This window comes from Myotis brandtii, unplaced genomic scaffold, assembly GCF_000412655.1.
Source record: "Myotis brandtii unplaced genomic scaffold, ASM41265v1 scaffold4, whole genome shotgun sequence".
Classification (NCBI taxonomy): Eukaryota; Metazoa; Chordata; class Mammalia; order Chiroptera; family Vespertilionidae; genus Myotis; species Myotis brandtii.
Genome location: NW_005365371.1, coordinates 6,769,050 through 6,788,973, shown reverse-complemented (window position 1 = coordinate 6,788,973; position 19,924 = coordinate 6,769,050). Strand labels below are relative to the sequence as shown.

General features: G+C 39.6%; 1 protein-coding gene across 7 annotated transcripts in view; it reads left to right on the top strand.

The window, feature by feature from the left end:
• The window catches only part of OPA1 (optic atrophy 1 (autosomal dominant)), a 98,426-nt gene that overhangs the window by 32,544 nt on the left and 45,958 nt on the right, over nucleotides 1–19,924 (top strand). For all 7 annotated transcript variants that reach the window (XM_005873199.2, XM_005873201.2, XM_005873202.2 and 4 more), the window contains 10 exons: nucleotides 4,364–4,444; nucleotides 4,571–4,645; nucleotides 4,960–5,031; nucleotides 5,114–5,213; nucleotides 5,549–5,679; nucleotides 10,201–10,273; nucleotides 10,367–10,439; nucleotides 11,484–11,599; nucleotides 12,729–12,793; nucleotides 13,823–13,899. In XM_005873199.2, coding sequence (XP_005873261.1) covers nucleotides 4,364–4,444; nucleotides 4,571–4,645; nucleotides 4,960–5,031; nucleotides 5,114–5,213; nucleotides 5,549–5,679; nucleotides 10,201–10,273; nucleotides 10,367–10,439; nucleotides 11,484–11,599; nucleotides 12,729–12,793; nucleotides 13,823–13,899 — 863 coding nt within the window. The remainder of the gene's footprint in view (nucleotides 1–4,363; nucleotides 4,445–4,570; nucleotides 4,646–4,959; nucleotides 5,032–5,113; nucleotides 5,214–5,548; nucleotides 5,680–10,200; nucleotides 10,274–10,366; nucleotides 10,440–11,483; nucleotides 11,600–12,728; nucleotides 12,794–13,822; nucleotides 13,900–19,924) is intronic.

Sequence of the window (19,924 nt, the reverse complement as noted above, 5' to 3'; positions counted from 1 at the left end):
TTGCAGCTGAGAGGCTGGCAAGTGAGGCGGGGAACGTTGGAGTCTGCAGCAAGCAAGCCTCGTGCTCGCTTCAGTGCCTGGCTGCCGGCCGCCATCTTGGCTGACAGTTAATTTGCATATACTCACTGATTAGCCAATGAAAAGGGTAGCGGTCGTACGCTAATTACCATGTTTCTCTTTTATTAGTGTAGATATAGATATAGAGATATAGATATAGATATAGATATAGATATGTTATGATCTGGTTGAAAAAAAAATGATGCAAGAGAGAGGGAGCAAAGTCATTGAGGTAAGAGTCTGGGACTCAGTGTACAAGTTGCCCATATAGAGAAATACTGACAATTCATCCATGGTTACAGGAAGGAAGTCTATGGCTTCAGAGTCTCTCATTCCAAAAATATTCATTAGGTGCTTAATATGTGCCAGCACTGTTCTAGGCAGTGTGTTGGTAAACAAAACAAAGATCTTTGACATAATGGGGGATATGGTCTAGTAGAGAGAGACAGATAATAAATAATCTATACTAATAAAAGGATAATATGCTAATTAGGGTGGACGTCTTCTGGATGACCTTCCGGACAAAGCTGCAGTGGCTGCGAGGGCCGAGGCGCAGCTGCAGAGGGCCCAGGCTCAGGCCAGCAGTGGCGGCAGCAGCGGGGTAATGGGGGCAGCGCCTTCCCCTGATCCGCCAGGTCGCCTCCCGCAGAGGGAGGCCGGACTGCAGCTTAGGCCAGGGGCCGAGGCAGAGGCGGTTAGGGGCGATCAGGCAGGCAGAGGAGCAAGTTAGGGGCGATCAAGCCAGCAGGGGAGCAAGTTAGACTGCAGCTTAGGCCAGGGGCCGAGGCGTAGGGGCAATCAGGCCGGCAGGCAGAGGCAGTTAGGGGTGATCAGGCAGGCAGGCAGAGGAGTTAGGGGCAATCAGGCAGGCAGGCAGGCAAGCAGTTAGGAGCCAGCGGTCCCGGATTACGAGAGGGATTTCCCAGATTGGAGAGGGTGCAGGCAGGGCTGAGGGACCCCCGTCTTGTGCATGAATTTCATGCACCGGGCCTCTAGTAGACATAGTAAGTAACTAAGTTACATAATATGCTAGAAGGTGGTAAGTGTGCACAGAAGAAAACAGTGGAGCTGGGCAACGGGAATAGTGGTACCAAGATACTGGTAAGCTGCATGAGGAGGTGACAGCTGAACGAAGATTTGCAGAAAGTGAGGGAGCGATTCTGTGGGTATCCTGTTCAAGAGTGTTTCGTGCAGAGAGAACATTACTGCAAAGCTCCTGAGATAGGTAGCTGCTTAGTGTGTTCCAGGCCAGTGTGGCGAGAGCAGAGTGAAGAGCAGCCAGGTGATGAGGTCAGAGGGATACTGGGGAGAGCAGATTATTAGAGCCTTGTAGGTTATCATGCAAACTCTGGTTTTTGTTTTGAATAAAATGGAAGCCAATGCAGTGTTTTGAGCAGAGTAACGACATACTTTTTAAAAGGCTCACTCTGACTGCTCTGTTGAAATAGACATCGGCAAGAGGTGTAGAACCAAGGAGACCAGGTGGGAAGCTATTGGAGTACCCAGGTGATTCTTGTACCAGAGAAGTAGCAGTGAAAGTGGTAAAAAATGGTTGAATCTGTGATGGAAGTAGGATCTACATGATTTTTTTACATATTTGATATGGAGAGAGAGGAAGTCAGTTGTCAGGATGACTTGAGGTTTTGGCCTGAATAAATTAAAGCATGCGATTGGCATGGGGGAGTCTGAATTAGAATGAATTAGCTTTGGGGAAGAAAATCAGGAGTTTGGGACTTGCTAACAAAAAAGCAATTGGATATACAAGTTTGTAGAGAGGTCTGGGCAAGCTAGAGACTTAAATTTAGGAGTCATAATCGAATATCTAAAGGTAATATAGAGAGCCCTGGTCTTCCTGGGTAAGATCACCATGGGAGTGAGTAGAGAGAGAGAAGACAGAATGGAGGCTTGTGTCCTGGGCACTCCCAACATTAGAGATTGAGGGAAATGGAAACAATGAAGGAGTTTGTGAAGGAGCAACCAGTGTGATAGGAGGGAAACCAGAACACTGTGGTCTGTGTCCTGAAAGTCAGTAAGAAAATACCCAGGAGGAGGGAGTGGCGGGCAAGATCAGTGCTGCTGGTAACCAAGGAAGGTGGAGACTAAGAACTGATTATTGAATTTACAGTGGAGGCAAGTAAGTGGCATTGTGGACGTTTCCTTCTGATTGCTTCTACTCCCTCAGAGACATAAGCTAGATTATCAGCTGTTAAGCAGAGAGAGGGGAGAGGGTATTGAAGATTGAATAAGTGGGGAGTGTGAAGTCTTTTCTAGGCGAGTGATGAGTCCAGGATTGAGTTGATGAGGGAAGTGAAGAAATATTAGGATTGCTGAGTGGTACTTATGTCCCCATTAAGGTCTGGACACAAATTTAAAGGGACACTGTATGGTTGTGTGTGTGTGTTTTTTTTTCTTTTAGTTCAGCTGGTGGTGTATTACAGAATAGTTGGAGAATTGGAGACTTAAAATCACCAAGGATGAAGGCCAGAATAGTGGTAGAAAATGAGACAGTGAGGCTGATGCTAAAATCTTTTAGAAATGGAGTTTTTTTATAATGGCAACAAGCAGTCTGGTGTGATTCATAAAGAGTGCACTGGGGTCTGGCTGCGAATTCAACCATGTTGTGTCAAGCTAGTTCCTTTTTCATTGCTCCATAGCAGTGATTTTTAACCTGTATGCCGCAAGAATTTTTAAAGCATGCTGTACCTGACTATTTAGTCAGGGGCACTGACCTCTTTTCTCTTACATTGTCAAATAAAAAAAGTACAACAGCCAACACAATAGCCATTTGGTATGAATGAATCAAAATTATACCTATTTTTGCTGTTCTTGTTAGACCGATAGAAAATATATTTTTTGGTGTGTTGCAGAATTATAGTAATTAACCTCATGGTGTGCCATGAGATGAAAAAGTTTAAAAATCACTGTTCTATGGTATTGTTTGGCTGTACCACACTTTACGGATCTATTTGGAATACTTTTAATTTAGGAAGAAAATGAACTGACTACACCTCATATCATGCTCTGTAATCGACTGTAAAAACATTTTAACCTACCTTTTACATTGTTAGCAGCACCCTAATTGTAGTGGCTATAGATGATGTTATATTTTAGGGGTTCACTTTCTTCTGTCAGGCTGATCCAGCATGAACACATTTCCTTGAAACCAACAAGACTGGTCTCTCTCCAGTGTGCCCTTCCTCCTATAGTATTTACTAGGATTTCTCCTGGGTTGACTCTGAACTCCAGATTTTTGTGTCACCTGAAGAGTGGGATCTCCGGAATCTTGAATCTTGACTTAGTGTGTTAGCCTCGTTAGCAGCTTCTTTCTGCTTTGTTTCTTAATGTGTAAATGCCTCAAAGGGAAATTGTACGCAGAATATTCCTGAGGGCTCAGATTTTGATTCATCACTGCTGTGAATTTTTCTCTGGGACCTTGGCAACCTGAATGGTGGCTGCCTGGGCTTCTCAATCCAGTAAAACTGTTACAGTTTTAAGCTTTTCTCTCAGGCCACAAATTAGCAAATGCCCTGGGGAAAATACCTGCAGGAATATCCCCCACAAATTCTTTAGGGTCTTGGACTCAGTCCAGGTTGCTCTCTGATGCCTTCAAACAGCTGGTTTTGTGTTCTAGCCTGTTAATCTAACCTCAGTAGAAGGAATTGTATTTTAAAAGTGAAATTGGATCATTATAGTGAAGCTTGAAAAGTTACACTTAAAAAATCAAGGAATGTGAAGTTGAGAAGTTGAAACCATTGATGGTTAACCTATAAGTTGTTAGAGAATTTCTTGCACATATGGCACTGTTTGGGGAAATGCTGTCTTAGCTCTTCGAGTCAATTCTTCATACTTCCCCACCTACAACAGTTGATACAGTTAGCTCTCAATAAGTAGGTGTTAAATAAATGAATTGTCCTTTATCTGAATTTACCTGTGAAGTTAAAGGCAAGGTTTTCTTTTAGTTTTACAGGTTTTAAATTGGTGGTTTTGTGCTCAGTACTGTATATAATATTGACTATGAAACAAAAAGGGCAGTAGTATTTTAGGTCATGAAAGATACAAAGTAGCCATTGATCTTGTTGGGCAATCACAATACATGTGATAGGTGTGTGGACAACACAGATAAAGAACTCTGTGGTCTCCACATTGCTGTGTTGACAGCCCCCAGGGATCCTCCTGATGTGTGTGTAGTATGAAGGGACACCTGGATTTGTGCGATGCAGGGGCCCTGTCTAGACCATGTAAGTGCTATGGGAATTAATATGAATTATAAATGCATTATTACATTTCAATTTTCTATTAATTCCAGGTGACTCTGAGTGAAGGTCCTCACCACGTAGCCTTGTTTAAAGATAGTTCTCGAGAGTTTGATCTTACCAAGGAGGAAGATGTAAGTAGCATTCATGTGAGGTTAATGTGTGTAACTTTATAACCTGCATAAGCTTATGAAAGACAACTACAGGGAATATTTGTTAACTGAAGGTTTTCTCAGGACTTTGTTGTTTTCCGTTCATAGCTTGCAGCATTAAGACATGAAATAGAACTACGAATGAGGAAAAATGTGAAAGAAGGCTGTACTGTTAGCCCTGAGGTGAGTGTGCAATTCATTTCACCAGTGTTTTGTGGAATCTAATGGTCATGATATGAAATAAGTCATGATATTGACATTGATATTTAGATTGCTGCTATTCCAAGATAACAGATATTTTTAGTATTCCTAATAATATATCATTTTGTAGGAAATTGTCTTAGAATAATTACTTTTAGGATCAGAAAAATAATAACATTTTTCTGAGCACCATATCTGAATGGATGAGATACAGACTTTTCAGACTATATATCACCAAAGAGTTCCTAACAAATTTCCCCCTCAATATTTTTTGTTTTGTTTTGTCCCCTGAGTAGACCATATCCTTAAATGTTAAAGGCCCTGGACTGCAGAGGATGGTGCTCGTTGACTTACCAGGTGTGATTAATGTAAGTATATACAAAACTTGTATTTTGTCGTATTCCTTTGTGGAAAACATTTATAATGACATTTAAAACCTTTTTCTTTAAGACTGTGACATCAGGCATGGCTCCTGACACAAAGGAAACTATTTTCAGTATGAGCAAAGCTTATATGCAGAATCCTAATGCCATCATCCTATGCATTCAAGGTAAATATATCACAAGATTTTAATAGCACTGATATGCTTCCTTTAGCAATCCAGGCTTTGCTCTAAATATGCATGTTACATAAACATGCAAGATAAATATGTTTCACCCTCTTTTATTTTTTTTATTGGTAAATAGAATTGAAGTTGCGAATAATTTTGTAAATTTCACTGTAGGCATCATAGAAATTTTTATTGGCTAGAATATCTTTTCATAACAAAAGATGTATTAAGAAAATTTTTCTTACTATAATGTAGACACAGCAGTGTAGCTTGTAGAAATTTTAAAAATCCATTTTGCAATTATTACAGTGTCATATTTTTATTTAATTTTTCAGATGGATCTGTGGATGCTGAACGCAGCATTGTTACAGACTTGGTCAGTCAAATGGATCCTCATGGAAGAAGGACAATATTTGTTTTGACCAAAGTAGATCTGGCAGAGAAAAATGTGGCTAGCCCAAGCAGGGTGAGGTTCTTTATTATGAGACAAAAGATTCTTTGTACAAAAACTTGTATTTTACCTTATTCCTGTGTAGAACCATTTATAATGATACTAGAGTCCCGGTACACAAAAATTTGTGCACTCGTCGCGGGGGGGGGGCGGCCCTCAGCCCTGCCTGTGCCCTCTCACAGGCTGGGACCCCTCAGGGCATGACCACCTGCTGGCTTAGGCCCGCTCCCTGGGGGATTGGGCCTAAGATGGCAATCAGACATCCCTCTGGCAGCCCGGCAGCCCTCAGGGGATGTCCACTTGCCAGCAGGGAGCAGACCTAAGCTGCAGTCGGCCATCCTTAGCGCTGCTGAGGAGGCAGGAGAGGCTCCCACCACCACCGCTGTACTGGCAGCCATCAGCCTGGCTTGTGGCTGAGCAGAGCTCCCCCATGTGAGAGCGCACTGACCACCACGGGGCAGCTCCTACATTGAGCGTCTGCCCCTGGTGGTCAGTGTGTGTCATAGTGACCAGTCATTCCCAGTCTTTCTGCTATTAGGGTCAGTTTGCATATTACCCTTTTACTATATAGGATAGAGGCCTGGTGCACCGGTGAGGGCCGGCTGGTTTACCCTGAATGGTGTCCCGGATCAGGGTGGGGTTCCCGCTTGGGTGCCGGGCCAGCCTGGGTGAGGGGCTGATGGGTATTTGCAGCTGGTCACACCCCCTTCAGGGTGGTGGTCCCCACTGGGGTGCCTGGCCAGCCTGGATGAGGGGCTGATGGCTGTTTTCAGGCTGGCCACACCATCTTCAGGGTGCAAGATGCCAAGTCACAGAGCCCTGCATTCTAATTGCTGAGATTTGAAGTTGCTGCTGATTTCAGGTTTTCTCCTTTTTTTTTTTTTTTTTTTCATTCTGGGATTTATTTACCTTCTATAATTGAAGCTCTGTTGCCGTCACTGGAGCTCCCAGCTCTGAGGCCAAGGCTGGCTGAAAGCAGGTATCTGGGATTTGTTTAGCTTCTATAATTGAAACTTTGTTGCTTTTGGAGCTGTTGCTTTGGGAGCTCAGAGCTGGGCCGCGGCAGGCGGGGAACCTTGGCTTCCTCCATCACTGGAGCAAGCAAACTTCCTGCTCGCTTCAGCTGCGTGGCTGCCGGCCACCATCTTTGTTGGCAGTTAATTTGCATATCTTGCTGATTAGCCAATGGGAAATGTAGCGGAGGTATGGTTAATTACCCTTTTTGTCTTTTATTAGATAGAATGACAGGAACTGTTTGTAAAATAAAAAAAATATCCTTATGGAATACTTTATCAGAGAGTAGTAGAGGGGGTTTTATTTAAGTGCAATTTTGAGGTATAAATAAAATTCCATAATTATAGTTTGCTAATGTTGTATACTCTAAATAATTTTGTATGCTGACATACTGTCATTAACCTCATTCGTGATGTTTCTTTTTAAATTGATGTTCATAAATTAGGATAAAACTAGTGACAGTAAAGATTCATTTTGGACCCTATGTATGCTTTTTTTTTTTTTTGGCAGAAAAACATTATCTTTCCTAACTGATCAAAGACTGTATTTGATCATATAGCAGATTTTTATAATAGAGAAGGCATTAGATTAGGTGTTAGCAGTCTTATCTGTGCTCTACCACCAACTGGTGTGTCCTTGGGCAAATTTTGTTACTTTTCTGTATCTAGTCAATGCAAAATCCAGCCTAGTAGTCTAGTTCAGTGATTTTCAACCGGTGTGCTGCAAAAAATTTTAAAACATGCAATTCCTGAGTATTTAGTCAGGAGCCTGATCTCTTTTCTCTTAGATTCAAATAAAAAAATAACAACAGCCAACACAACAATAGCTATCTAGAGCAAATGAATCAAAATAATACCTATTTTTTTTTTGTTGAATCGGCAAAAAATATATTTTTTGGTGTGCCGCAGAATTTTAGTAATTAGTTTATGTGTACCATGAGATGAAAAAGGTTAAAAATTGCTGGTCTGGTTGATCTCTAGGGTCATTTCATTTCTGAAATTCTGTGACTTCAACTTCCTATACACGTTGCTCAGTGTCCCTAAAGGAAAGAGGTTTATTTCAAGGTAACATTATGTGTGTTATTGGGGTTCAGGTCCTGACTTAGGTCATGCTCTCTACTTAATTGTAAAGGTGTAAGGTATCCTCATTAAGAGTGAAGAATCTGTAGCCACATTGCTTGGTTTCAAATCCTGTCCCTACTGTTTGATAGCTTTGTAAACTAGGAAAAGTTACTTAAGTTTTTTAGTGCTTTAGGCCTCCTTATCTGTTGGAAATGAAGGTACTAATGGTACTAGCTCATAAGTTGTGAAGGTTTAATGAGTTCAATACTTGTTTTAAAAGTGTTTGAAATAGTGCTTGACACAAAAGTGTTATACACAGGGTGGCTGTCATCTGTTATTATTTTATTATTATTATATTCTTATTCCCCATAGAACAACAACTTCAGATATAAGTACCTATCCCTGCCTAGAATTTCTCTCCTGTCCACCTGAAGCTTTCTGGAACTGGGCCTCTCTGTCAGGTTCCCAAGACAGATACCTCTTATGTTCACTGATTGGAGGACTCACAGGACTCAAGCACATAGTTATACTTACACCTAAGATTTATTTCAATGAAAGGAGACAAAGCAAAAGGGACAAGAGATGATGTCTAGAGGAAACCAGGCTCACGTTTTCAAGAGTCCTCTCCCAGCAGAGTCACAGAGGACATGCTTAATCCCTCCAGCAACAGGTTGCTCATTAGAGACTCAGCACCTAAGGTTTTTCTATGGACCTGGTTATGTAGGCACCCTCAGGTACCAAAATACAGACGCCCAAAGGAAAGCAGACGTTCAGCATAAGCCACATTGCTTGCACAATGGAGCTACTGTTATTTAGGGAAAGTTTTATATCGTTGTAGGGAATTGTTTACTAGTTAAGTTCCCAGATGCCAGCGTAGGACAAGAAGGCCTTTCTGAGGACTGTGTCAACTCTTTAATCTGACCTTGGCTTTGCCTTATTTTATGGGTGAGGCATGCTGTGGCAGTATTTCTCCTAATATGGAGAGAGGGGGAGAAGTAGGTGAAAGCAAATTTCTGTGCTTTCTTCCCATCTCTCTCCATTATTTTCATTTCTTTTTCCTCTAGGATAGTGAGTTTGCATTTCTTTTGAAATGTAATTTAAGCTCATAGCAGTCCTTTTTTATACCAGAGTCAGCATTAGTTTAGGAATGTGGCCTATCTTAGAGCAGGGATTCTTACATCAGTAAGTCTTCAACTGGAGGGCCTTCTGGGAGTAGGAACTCTTTTACACTGTGTGAATGATAGATCTCTGTACAAATGTGCATTTTTCTAGGGCCAGAGACTGTAGTTTTGGTTATATTAAGAAAAAAATTTTTGACCCTAAAAGAGTTGAGAACCAAAGACAGTCCAACTTGGTTAGAATTTAGATATTTGCAGAAGAATATGGGGAAATAATAGCAGCTACCATTCATTGATCTTCTGCATTCCTGGCACTGTGCTAAGTATCGTTATTATCACATATAGAGGCCTGGTACATGAATTCGTGCACCAGTGGGGTCCCTCTGCCTGTCCTGTGGGATCGGGCTGAAACTGGCTCTCTGACATCTCCCGAGGGGTCCCGAATTGCGAGAGGGCACAGGCCAGGCCAAGGGACCCCACTGTTGCACCATCAGGGCCGGGGAATGACATGGGAGGTTGGCCAGCCAGAGAGGGACTGCAGAAGGGCTCCAGGACATGTCTAGCCCATCTTGCTCAGTCCCAATTGGCCAGACCCCAGCAGCAAGCTAATCTGTGGATTGGAGCATCTGCCCCCTGGTGGTCAGTGCATGTCATAGCGACTGGTCGACTGTCTGCCCTCTGGTGGTCAGTGCACATCATAGCGACTGGTCAATTGTCTGCCCCCTGGGGGTCAGTTCACATCATAGTGATCGGTTGTGCGGCCTTAGCATATCATTAGCATATTATGCTTTGATTGGTTGAATGGCCGAACTGGTCGACTGGACACTTAGCATATTATGGCCAGAGGGAAGCCCGGGTCCCTAGTGCCTGTCAGCGGCTGGAGGGAAGCCTGAGTCCCAGGTGCCAGAGGGAAGCCGGTGCCAGCAGCTGGGGGAAGGAAGGCCTACTCTTGCACGAATTTCATGCATCGGGTCTCTAGTATAGGATAATTTTCTTAACAACCATTTTGAAAAAGTTGGAGTATTCTTAAGACCACATAGCTAGTAAGTGGCAGAGCAGAAATTCAAACAGAGGCCTGACTCCAAAGCAGTACACATCATTCCAAGTTTTAATTTTGATACTTGTGTTTTAATAAAAAATTTTTAATATACTAAAATTAAATGTATTTATTTTTTCCTGAAATAGAAATTGAAATACATTTTAATCCTTTTGTATAGGTTTACATATTTAAATTAACTGTACATATACAGCATTATTAATTTTCCTTTCTAAATGGTATGTAATGCTCTTTAAAATTATGTAAACCTTTATCTCACATTTATTTTTCTCACTTTTAAAAATAGATTCAGCAGATAATTGAAGGAAAACTCTTCCCAATGAAAGCTCTAGGTTATTTTGCTGTTGTAACAGGAAAAGGTATGCAAAGATGGATTACTGTAATTGAAGTTTTTGTTGTTTTCAAGTGATAAACATTTTCTCAGTGAGAACTTCACCATCATCTTTTCCTAGGAAACAGCTCCGAAAGCATAGAAGCAATAAGAGAATATGAAGAAGAATTTTTTCAGAATTCAAAACTCCTAAAGTAGGTATCTTGTTTAAACATTTAAAGATTTGATAGGGAGTAGCTTGAACTAGTAGTTTTCACTTAAAAGTTTCTTTATAGCTGTTAGTTTAACGTTGACTTTTCAGAATTTTTCCCAGATGGAACCTACTAAATAAGTCCTATAGCTACCCTGACAGAACTCAGAGCAGTTTATCACATGGTGCAATACATGCTGACATAGCAAACTGCCCCTGGGGTGTGGGCAATGAATGACAGTATGGACACCTGAAGTTGTGTTACTTATAAAGTGATTTTTAAAAACCAACACTTACATTTTTAAATGCATGTATCTATTTCTCTTTCAGTGTTGGAAAAAATTGAAGTGGGCTGGGATGTCAAAGGGGTATCCCTAAATACTAGTAGATATTGACAGAAATTATCAGAAAATATGATACTAAAGAAAAGCAAAAAGGAAGAGCTAAAGGGCAACTGAGTTATAATAAAACTTTTTAAGTAGAGAGTCTCTTGAAGTGGAAAAGTATGTTTGCCTCTATATTAGTATAATAAATCAATATAGTTCTCATACTATTGAGTATTTTCCGAAGGGATAGGAGCTCACAGGTGTATAGAACTGTGCTGTCCAAAAGGTATGCAAAGGTATGCAAAGATGGATTACTGTAATTGAAGTTTTTGTTGTTTTCAAGTGATAAACATTTTCTCAGTGAGAACTTCACCATCATCTCTGACATCGGGAGATGTCAGAGAGCCAGTTTCAGCCTTGTGTGATTATTTAAATTTAAAGTAGTTAACATCAAATAAAATTAAAACTTCATTTCTTAATCACACTAGCCACATATTTCAAGGACTCAATAACCCCATGTGGCTAGTAGTAGCTACCATATTGGTTAATTTAGATATAGAATAGTTTCTTCATCACAGAAAATGTTATTGGACAGTGTTGCTATAAAAATGTATACGTGGGCTGTTCTCATTAGGTTATCATAACAAGCACATTCTCAAACTTAGTGATGGTATTGTCCTTTTGTTATTTTAGTATACTTTAACTCTTGTTACTTTTAATAGGGCCAGCATGCTAAAGGCACACCAGGTGACTACAAGGAATTTAAGCCTTGCTGTATCGGACTGCTTCTGGAAAATGGTACGAGAATCAGTTGAACAACAGGCTGATAGTTTTAAAGGTAAGTCAGGTGTTTGAAATAAGGCAGCACATTTAGACATTGTATTAGCTGGCAATCTTAGGCATCCATGAGGTTCTTTACTCCCTTTAACAGTTGCTTTTCAGTTCATTTACTATTAGATAGTATGTGGAAAATGCAGTATTACAAGAACAGGGTGTTTCCTCTCAGAGGAAACATTGCTGGGAGCACACTGCGAGTTTCAACAGATTAGAAGGTGTGCAGTAGTATTTGGGAGAAAGAGCTTAGTAAACTGCAGTGAAGTCAGAGTCCCCTTTTGGGGGTTGAGGGGAGAGGAAATGTGTTAGGAATCAGAGCATTCTGCGCCTCGGCTGGTTCATGAATTCCATACTTTTCCTGCTCCATGGCTTTGCTTCCATAATTTCATTTGGTGATAGTACACATTTCTTCCTTTTTTTCATTTGGCAATCCTACCTGTTTATTCCATTTAGTCCCTAAGCAACCTTGTAAGTATTAGTATTAGTCCCATTTTACAGAAGAGAAAACTGAGGACAGAGTACCTTACCTAAGTAATACAGTGGGGCCTTGACTTACGAGTGTCCCGACTAACGAGTTTTTCGAGATACAAGCCGTCTCTCTCGGCCGATTTTTTGCTTTGAGTTGCGAGCTAAAATTCGGGTTACGAGCCAGCTTCAGATACGCCACCGCTAGTTGGCGCAGCGAACGTCGCAGTGAACGCCACAACATCAGCCCAGCATCACGTGTCTCACTTGTTCACTTTAAGATTTGACATACGAGTAATTTGAGTTACGAGCTCCGTCACGGAACGAATTAAACTCGTAAGTCAAGGCCCCACTGTACACCCAGCATCATACAGCAGTAGACCCAGGATTTGAATCTTGGTATAAATGCAGAGTCCATGCTCTTAGCTACTGTACTAAACTCTTTCGGTCATGTGTTTTGTGGATTGGATGTAGAAACTAGAGTCAAGGAGATTAGTTTGGAAAACTTGCAATATGAGATTCAGAGATGTTGAGAGCCTAGAGTACTCAGGAGGCATAGGTGCACACTTAAATTCAGTTAATGAAGAAGATATGCATGATAGCCTTTAGCCACTGCCTGTGGAAAGAAAGAAAGTCCTCTAACTTGAACACCTGTCCTTCTTCCTCAGCAACACGTTTCAACCTTGAAACTGAGTGGAAGAATAACTATCCTCGCCTGCGAGAACTTGACCGGGTAATGTTTGTGCACCTCATGTATTTTGCATATATCTAATCCAGCAATTTTCAAACAGTGTGCTGCAAGGTATTTTAAAACATGCAGCACCTGGCTATTTAGTCAGGGGCACTGACCTCTTTTCCCTTAGATTGTCAAATAAAAAATGACAACAGTCAACACAATAGCTGTCTGATGTGAATGAGTTAAAATCACAACTATTTTTTTTTTTGTCAAATCAGCAAAAACTACAATATATTTTTTGGTGTGCACAGAATTTTAGTGATTAGTGTACGTGTGCCATCAGATGAAAAAGGTTGAAAATCGCTGATGTAATCTAATATTGCACTCTAACAAAATGTATGTTAATGAGCGAAATTTGGTAAGCTACATTGTTCTGGTTTTCACCATGATTACTAATTTAAAGCTGCAAGAATGCATTCCCAGGAACAGTTATTTTTCTACAATAATTTAAATTATTTTTAACACATAACTAGGGTCATGGGATGTCAAAACAAGTATTTAAAAGTATTTTCTGAGATGAAGAATTTTTTAAAGGCATTATAGAATTAGTTGTATTTATGTAATGTAAACTTATACACCAACTTTTTTACCTTTTTAGCATTCACTGTTGAAGAATATACTCTAATTTGATGGGATTTAAATACTAGTTTTCCTTGATTTTAAAAATGCCATTGGTTGTAAAATAGCATCAGTTTACTAATACACTAAGTTAATATGTATTACTACTTTCATATAACATTTGGTATGTGAAAAATTTATCTGAACAAATGTTATGTAAAAAACTGCATTCAGAATTAAGTGAATAAGGTAGACATTTGTGTCAGTTTATTTGTCCTTGTCTGGATATTGGCCTTTCTACAAAAGATATTAGAAGAGAAGAGTGTTATTTGCTGGTCATGCATGCTTCAAACCTGAGCTCATCCTACTAGCCTGTCAGAGGCCTTCTTTTTAGTTATTTCTGAAAATCATGGCAGGGCAAATGGACTCTCTTATGAAAATCTTATTTCTTGTATCTATATTGCCTAGAATGAACTATTTGAAAAGGCTAAAAATGAAATCCTCGATGAAGTTATCAGTCTGAGCCAGGTTACGCCAAAACATTGGTGAGTATTTGACCTTTTTTCAAAAACTTTACTCTATGAATTATAATTAAATACTAAAATTTAGATTGGTAAAGCTGTGATTTATTGTAGCTGTGACTCAATCCTCAAAATATAGGCAGAAACATAAATATATCTAACCCTGTTCTAGTCTACCTATTTAAGTATTTAAGTAGAATAATTGTGTATTTATTAAGTATCTTGCTTTTTACTCTTTTTTGAGGGATGGGGGCGGGTTATAATTGCTAGAATGACTAATTTAAAACGGGGGCGGGGGGCTAGGATGTCCGGGCTGTGGGCCATATAACGCCCATGAAATCATGTGGATTGGCCCTGCCAATGCATTGGGGGTGAGTTAATTAAATGTTTGACCAATGTAGCAGCCTAATTTTTAAGTTGATAATTTTTATATGGTCTGCAAATGATGTTATATATATCCAAATGGTCCGTGGCAGAAAAAAGGTTCCCCACACCTGATTTAAAAGGTTATCTCACTCCCATCTCAAAACCTATAATGGCTTCTTAGCACACATCCAAAGTTCCCTAAGTGGCCCTCAGAGGCCTGCACGACCTGGCCCCGGCTGCCTTTTCACCCTCTTCCACTCTGCCCTTTATTTGAGAACTCTAATGCCCTGGCTGTCTTGCAGTTAGTTCTTTAGGCAGCTCTATATTCTTTTAAAATCTGATTGCTTGAGGCTTTTTTTTTACCTTTAATATGTTTTGTACAAATCACTATTCAAATTGAATCCTATTTGAAATTTTTCTTAAATAGCAAGTAAATACATCCTTTTGAAAAATACTCATGCAAGTGTTTCAAGGCAAGCTATCACCTTCAACTTATGCTTTGTGTAAATTTGGGTGCTCTTAAATTTGTTGGAGTGGGCACTGTAACCAAAGTGGGTTCTATATACCTCAAGTAAGCTATGTCTAAATAGCCCTTAGATTTTTTGCAATCATCTGTTAATTATCAAATTCCTGGTGCATATCTTAACTAACGAAATCTGTGGTATCTTAAAGAATTTATCACTCTTGGAGCAGAACTATTCTTACTGCCATGCATTACAAATAGTTTCTGTACCTCTTCTGTTTGCTCAGTTCAAAATTATCAAAATTGACCCTACATAGTAGTGTCCAATCCTTGAGTTTGAATTCAATATTACTAGTTTCCCCATCCTGGTGACCTTTCTTCTTCAGTAGTGAACACTTTTCTCTCTTTAAGCAGTCAAAGTTTACCTGTTTTTAATCTCCCCTATTACAAACAAAAACAAAAAAAAGGGTTTTGGTCTATACTTATTGAGTAATTATATACAGCACAACTTATCTTTGTTATTCTTTGTATTTTAAGCCAGTTCTATGGCTTTATGTAAGCCAATTCATTTTTTAATTTACAAGAGAGAGCTATATGTGCATGCATGTGTGTATGTACACAGGGAATGAATATAATAGTACTCATACTAGGTTGTATGAGGATAATGAACATAAAAGATAATTTGTAAACTGTAATAACTAATAATGCCATTTGTGGCAGAAAAATTTGATGTTTCTGTAAATTCAGGGCATCATCAAATGGCATGGTTGGTTTTGTTTGAGCAGAGCAAGTCTGTAATCAAAGTTACCAGCAAGAAAACGAGCCTTAATGGTAAATCTCATTTATTCAGCACACAAGTGGCTGAGGAGAATTGTGCAGGGACAGGAAGCCTGCATTGCCAGATTGCCTGTTGAAAAGGCAAGGGAGAGAGTTGGGACAGCTGGCTGCTAGACATTTACTATGTGTGCTGCTGGAGCAGATGATTTTGTATATTTTCATCATTTTTTTTTAGGCATTATAGCTTAACACAAATATAGATCAAAATAGCAGGTCCTAATTTTAACTGTTCATACCACATTGAATTCACCTGCAATGTACCCCAAACATTTTAAAATATATATTTTATTGATTTCAGAGAGGAAGGGAGAGGGAGAGAGAGATAGAAACGTCAATGATGAGAGAGATTCATTCATTGATCGGCTGCTTCTTGCATGCCTCCTACTGGGGATCAAGCCCGCAACTTGGGCATGTGCCCTTGACTAGAATTGAACCTTGGACCCTTCAGTCCACAGGCTGATGTTCTATCCACTGAGCCAAACCAGCTAGGGCTGTACCCCAAACATTTTATGTTTGTGACATATTGATGTCTTAGGTAGTTTCTTTTTACTGCATAATGCCTTATGTGATATTTTAGAATGTGTGCTTAAGATGCTTATAATTGTTAAGGTCACAGGACTGTTTGATCTATATATGTGCTCTGGAAGCAGTGTTATAAGCATTTTATGTCCTAAAATAATTGTTTGTTATTCAGTTATAGACATTCTACTATACTTTAATTATATTTTAAGAAAGTTATTGGGGGTTTAGGCTTGACATATGGTACATTATAGTGAGAAATAGGCTCTCAACATTTTTACACAATATACCTGATCATTAAGAATCAATTACCGACATTAAGTTGGAGATACTGGTGTATCATTAACATGATGTGACCATCATCATAGATTTTTTTTTTCCATATGTCATTTGGAAGAATAGCTGGCTAGATTTATAGAAACACACTTTTTTGCCGTAACCAGTTTGGTTCAGTGGATAGAGCGTCGGCCTGCGGACTGAAGGGTCCCAGGTTCGATTCCGGTCAAGGGCATGTACCTTGGTTGCGGGCACATCCCCAGTGGTGGGTGTGCAGGAGGCGGCTGGTCGATGTTTCTCTCTCATAGATATTTCTGACTCTCTGTCCCTCTCCCTTCCTCTCTGTAAAAAAATCAATAAAATATATTTTTTTAAAAAGAAACACACTTTTTAAAAGAAATGGTACCATGGTATGGATACAATTTTTGTTGAAGGGTATTAAGTTTATTTTGTTGAATTTAGAAGAATGAAAGGAAAATGGGAATGCACAGTTGAGTCCTCTAACTCAAATTTAAGGAATCAAAAAAGATTTCTGATATAATCTGAGATGTAAAGGTGGTAGGTAAAGGCAGTTTGTGACAGGGATATTGCAGAACCAGGAGGTGAAAGCAAGAAAGGTGAAGCAGGTAGCCGTCACCCCTAGTTTTAGCATAGAAGGAGGAAGGAGGCGGGAGATAAAACAATGAATATAAGCAAGACATAGATTATTCTGGGCCTTACAAGCCAAGTTCAGAAGACTGGATTTTATCCTATGAGCAGTGAAGGCCATTGAGGAGGTTTAGGTCAGATTTGCATTTTAGAAATATCTTTGTAGTTGAGAAAATGGAAAACAGGTGGAGAAAATTGTAAGCAAGGAGGCAGTTGTTGTAATAATCTAGACAAGACATCATAGTGGATTGAGTTTGAATGGTGGTTGTGCAAGTGGAGAAGTGGAGACATTCTGAGATATTTAATAGGTTACCTAGAAAATAGAATGCAAAAGTAATGGAGAAGAGGCAATTAAACAGCGAGTACATCGACATCCAGTAATTACTTTGTTAGGAGTCTATGGAATGAAGATAAATTTGACAAAGATGAGCACATAAGAATCTTTACCATGGTTTTGTTTATAAGTGTAAAAAAATTGAAGTGTAAAAAAACTTGTTCACTATTTGGAATCATGTAATATTTGATGTCTCCATAGATGGATTACTGTAGAGCCATTGAAAAATATAGGATGTTGACATGGAAAACTGTATGATGTACTTTTAAGTTTAAAAAAGTATTTATAAAGCAGTATGTGTAATGATCTACTGTGTAAATATACATGTACACAAGCATTAACTTTTTAAAATGACAACTTAAGCTGTAAATAGTGGTTGTCTACTGAAAGAGGAATTGTGGATGGGTGTTTACTTTTTCTGTGTTGGTTGAAATTCGTATATGGAATAAGTCCTCTGCATTAAAAGAAAAAAATTTCCATTTTGAAAATTTATTAAATTAAAATCGAGAGTAGGGAAAGTTCCTGGAGATAAAGAGGGTAGTAAATATGACTATAACGTGAGTTGTATTTTGTATATTTGTGGGATTTATCCTGTATGTTGGCAAAACTTAGTATAAAGAAGTCTGCAGTCACGTGGAACATATGCTGGGAAAAGTGTTCGATATGAGTAGGGATACAAGTAAGCATAGTGGATGGTATAAGAGGCTGTGTTTTTTTACATGAGAATTGGGAACTAATGGTCCAGAAGAGAAATGGTGGGGGGAGGAAAACATAGCTTCTGCTTCCTAACTCTGAAGCACAATCAACTAATTAATGAGCAGCTTCCACTCAGCAGAATTTGAGGATGATTACTGTCCATAGGAAGAGTCAAGAAAGGTTTGAAGATGCAAGGAAAAGGGAAAGAGTGAGAATGTAAAATGATTTATGTGTTATGGAGCAGAGTCTTGCATCAAAATAAATCACAATAAAAATTACTGTAATGGTGGGGGCAGGGGAGTCTAGACAGATGACAGCAGCTTGGTGACAAAAGAGCCAATGGGGGGAGAGGGGGCGGGAGGGGGAAGAACCAGTGAGGCTTGGGTTGGATAGGTGACATAGCTACCCAGGGTGGGTTGGAAAGCAGTAGGCTCCATTGAGAATGTGGCATTAGGCTTGTGAGGATTTGGTGGTCTGAATTTTTGCTATAATCTCCTTGAAATGGTGTCTGGGATGTAGATTCCTGACCCAGAATTGCTGGGAAGAAATAACAGACCAGGTCTGTTCTGAGGCAGGAGCAGCAGAAAGCTTTAGCAGTCAGACGCTCAGTCATGATCTTTTGTTTATTTTTCAGAAATGTTCTTAAGTTTGTATTTAAAATGGCATGTGAATAGGGAGGCCCTGACAAGCTTCTTTTCTTTTTTTTTTTTTAATAAGTCTTTATTGTTCAGATTATTACATTTGTTCCTCTTTTTCCCCCATAGCTCCCCTCCTCTCAGTTCCCGCCCCACCCTCCGCCCTCACTCCCCTCATCCATAGGTGCACGATTTTTGTCCAGTCTCTTCCCGCATCTCCCACACCCCTTTCCCCCCCAAGGATAGTCAGTCCATTCCCTTTCTATGTCCCTGATTCTATTATAATCACCAGTTCATTCTGTTCATCAGATTATTTATTCACTTGATTCTTAGATTCACTTGTTGATAGATGCATATTTGTTGTCCATAATTTGTATCTTTACCTTTTTCTTCTTCTTCCTCTTCTTAAAGGATACCTTTCAGCATTTCATATAATACTGGTTTGGTGGTGATGAACTCCTTTAGCTTTTTCTTATCTGTGAAGCTCTTTATCTGACCTTCAATTCTGAATGATAGCTTTGCTGGATAAAGTAATCTTGGTTGTAGGTTCTTGCTATTCATCACTTTGAATATTTCTTGCCACTCCCTTCTGGCCTGCAAAGTTTCTGTTGAGAAATCAGCTGACAGTCGTATGGGTATTCCCTTGTAGGTAATTGAGTCTCTTTCTCTTGCTGCTTTTAAGATTCTCTCTTTGTCTTTTGCTCTTGGCATTTTAATTATGATATGTCTTGGTGTGGTCCTCTTTGGATTCCTTTTGTTTGGGGTTCTCTGCACTTCCTGGACCTGTAAGTCTATTTCTTTCACCAGGTAGGGGAAGTTTTCTGTCATTATTTCTTCAAATAGGTTTTCAATATCTTGCTCTCTCTCTTCTTCTGGCACCCCTATAATTCGGATGTTGGTACGCTTGAAGCTGTCCCAGAGGCTCCTTACACTATCTTCGTATTTTTGGATTCTTTTTTCATTTTGCTTTTCCGGTTGGGTGTTTTTTGCTTCTTCGTATTTCAAATCTTTGACCTGATTCTTGCGATCATCTGGTCTGCTGTTGGGAGTCTGTATAATATTCTTTATTTCAGTCAGTGAATGCTTAATTTCTAGTTGGTACTTTTTCATATCCTCGAGAGTCTCACTAGATTTATCGAGGGTCTCACTAAATTTATCGGCGGTTTCCAGAAAATTCTTGAAAAACCTTATAACCGTGGTTTTGAACTCTATATCCAATAGTTTGCTTTCCTCCATTTCTGTCATTTGTGACCTGTTTCTTTGTCTCCACATTTT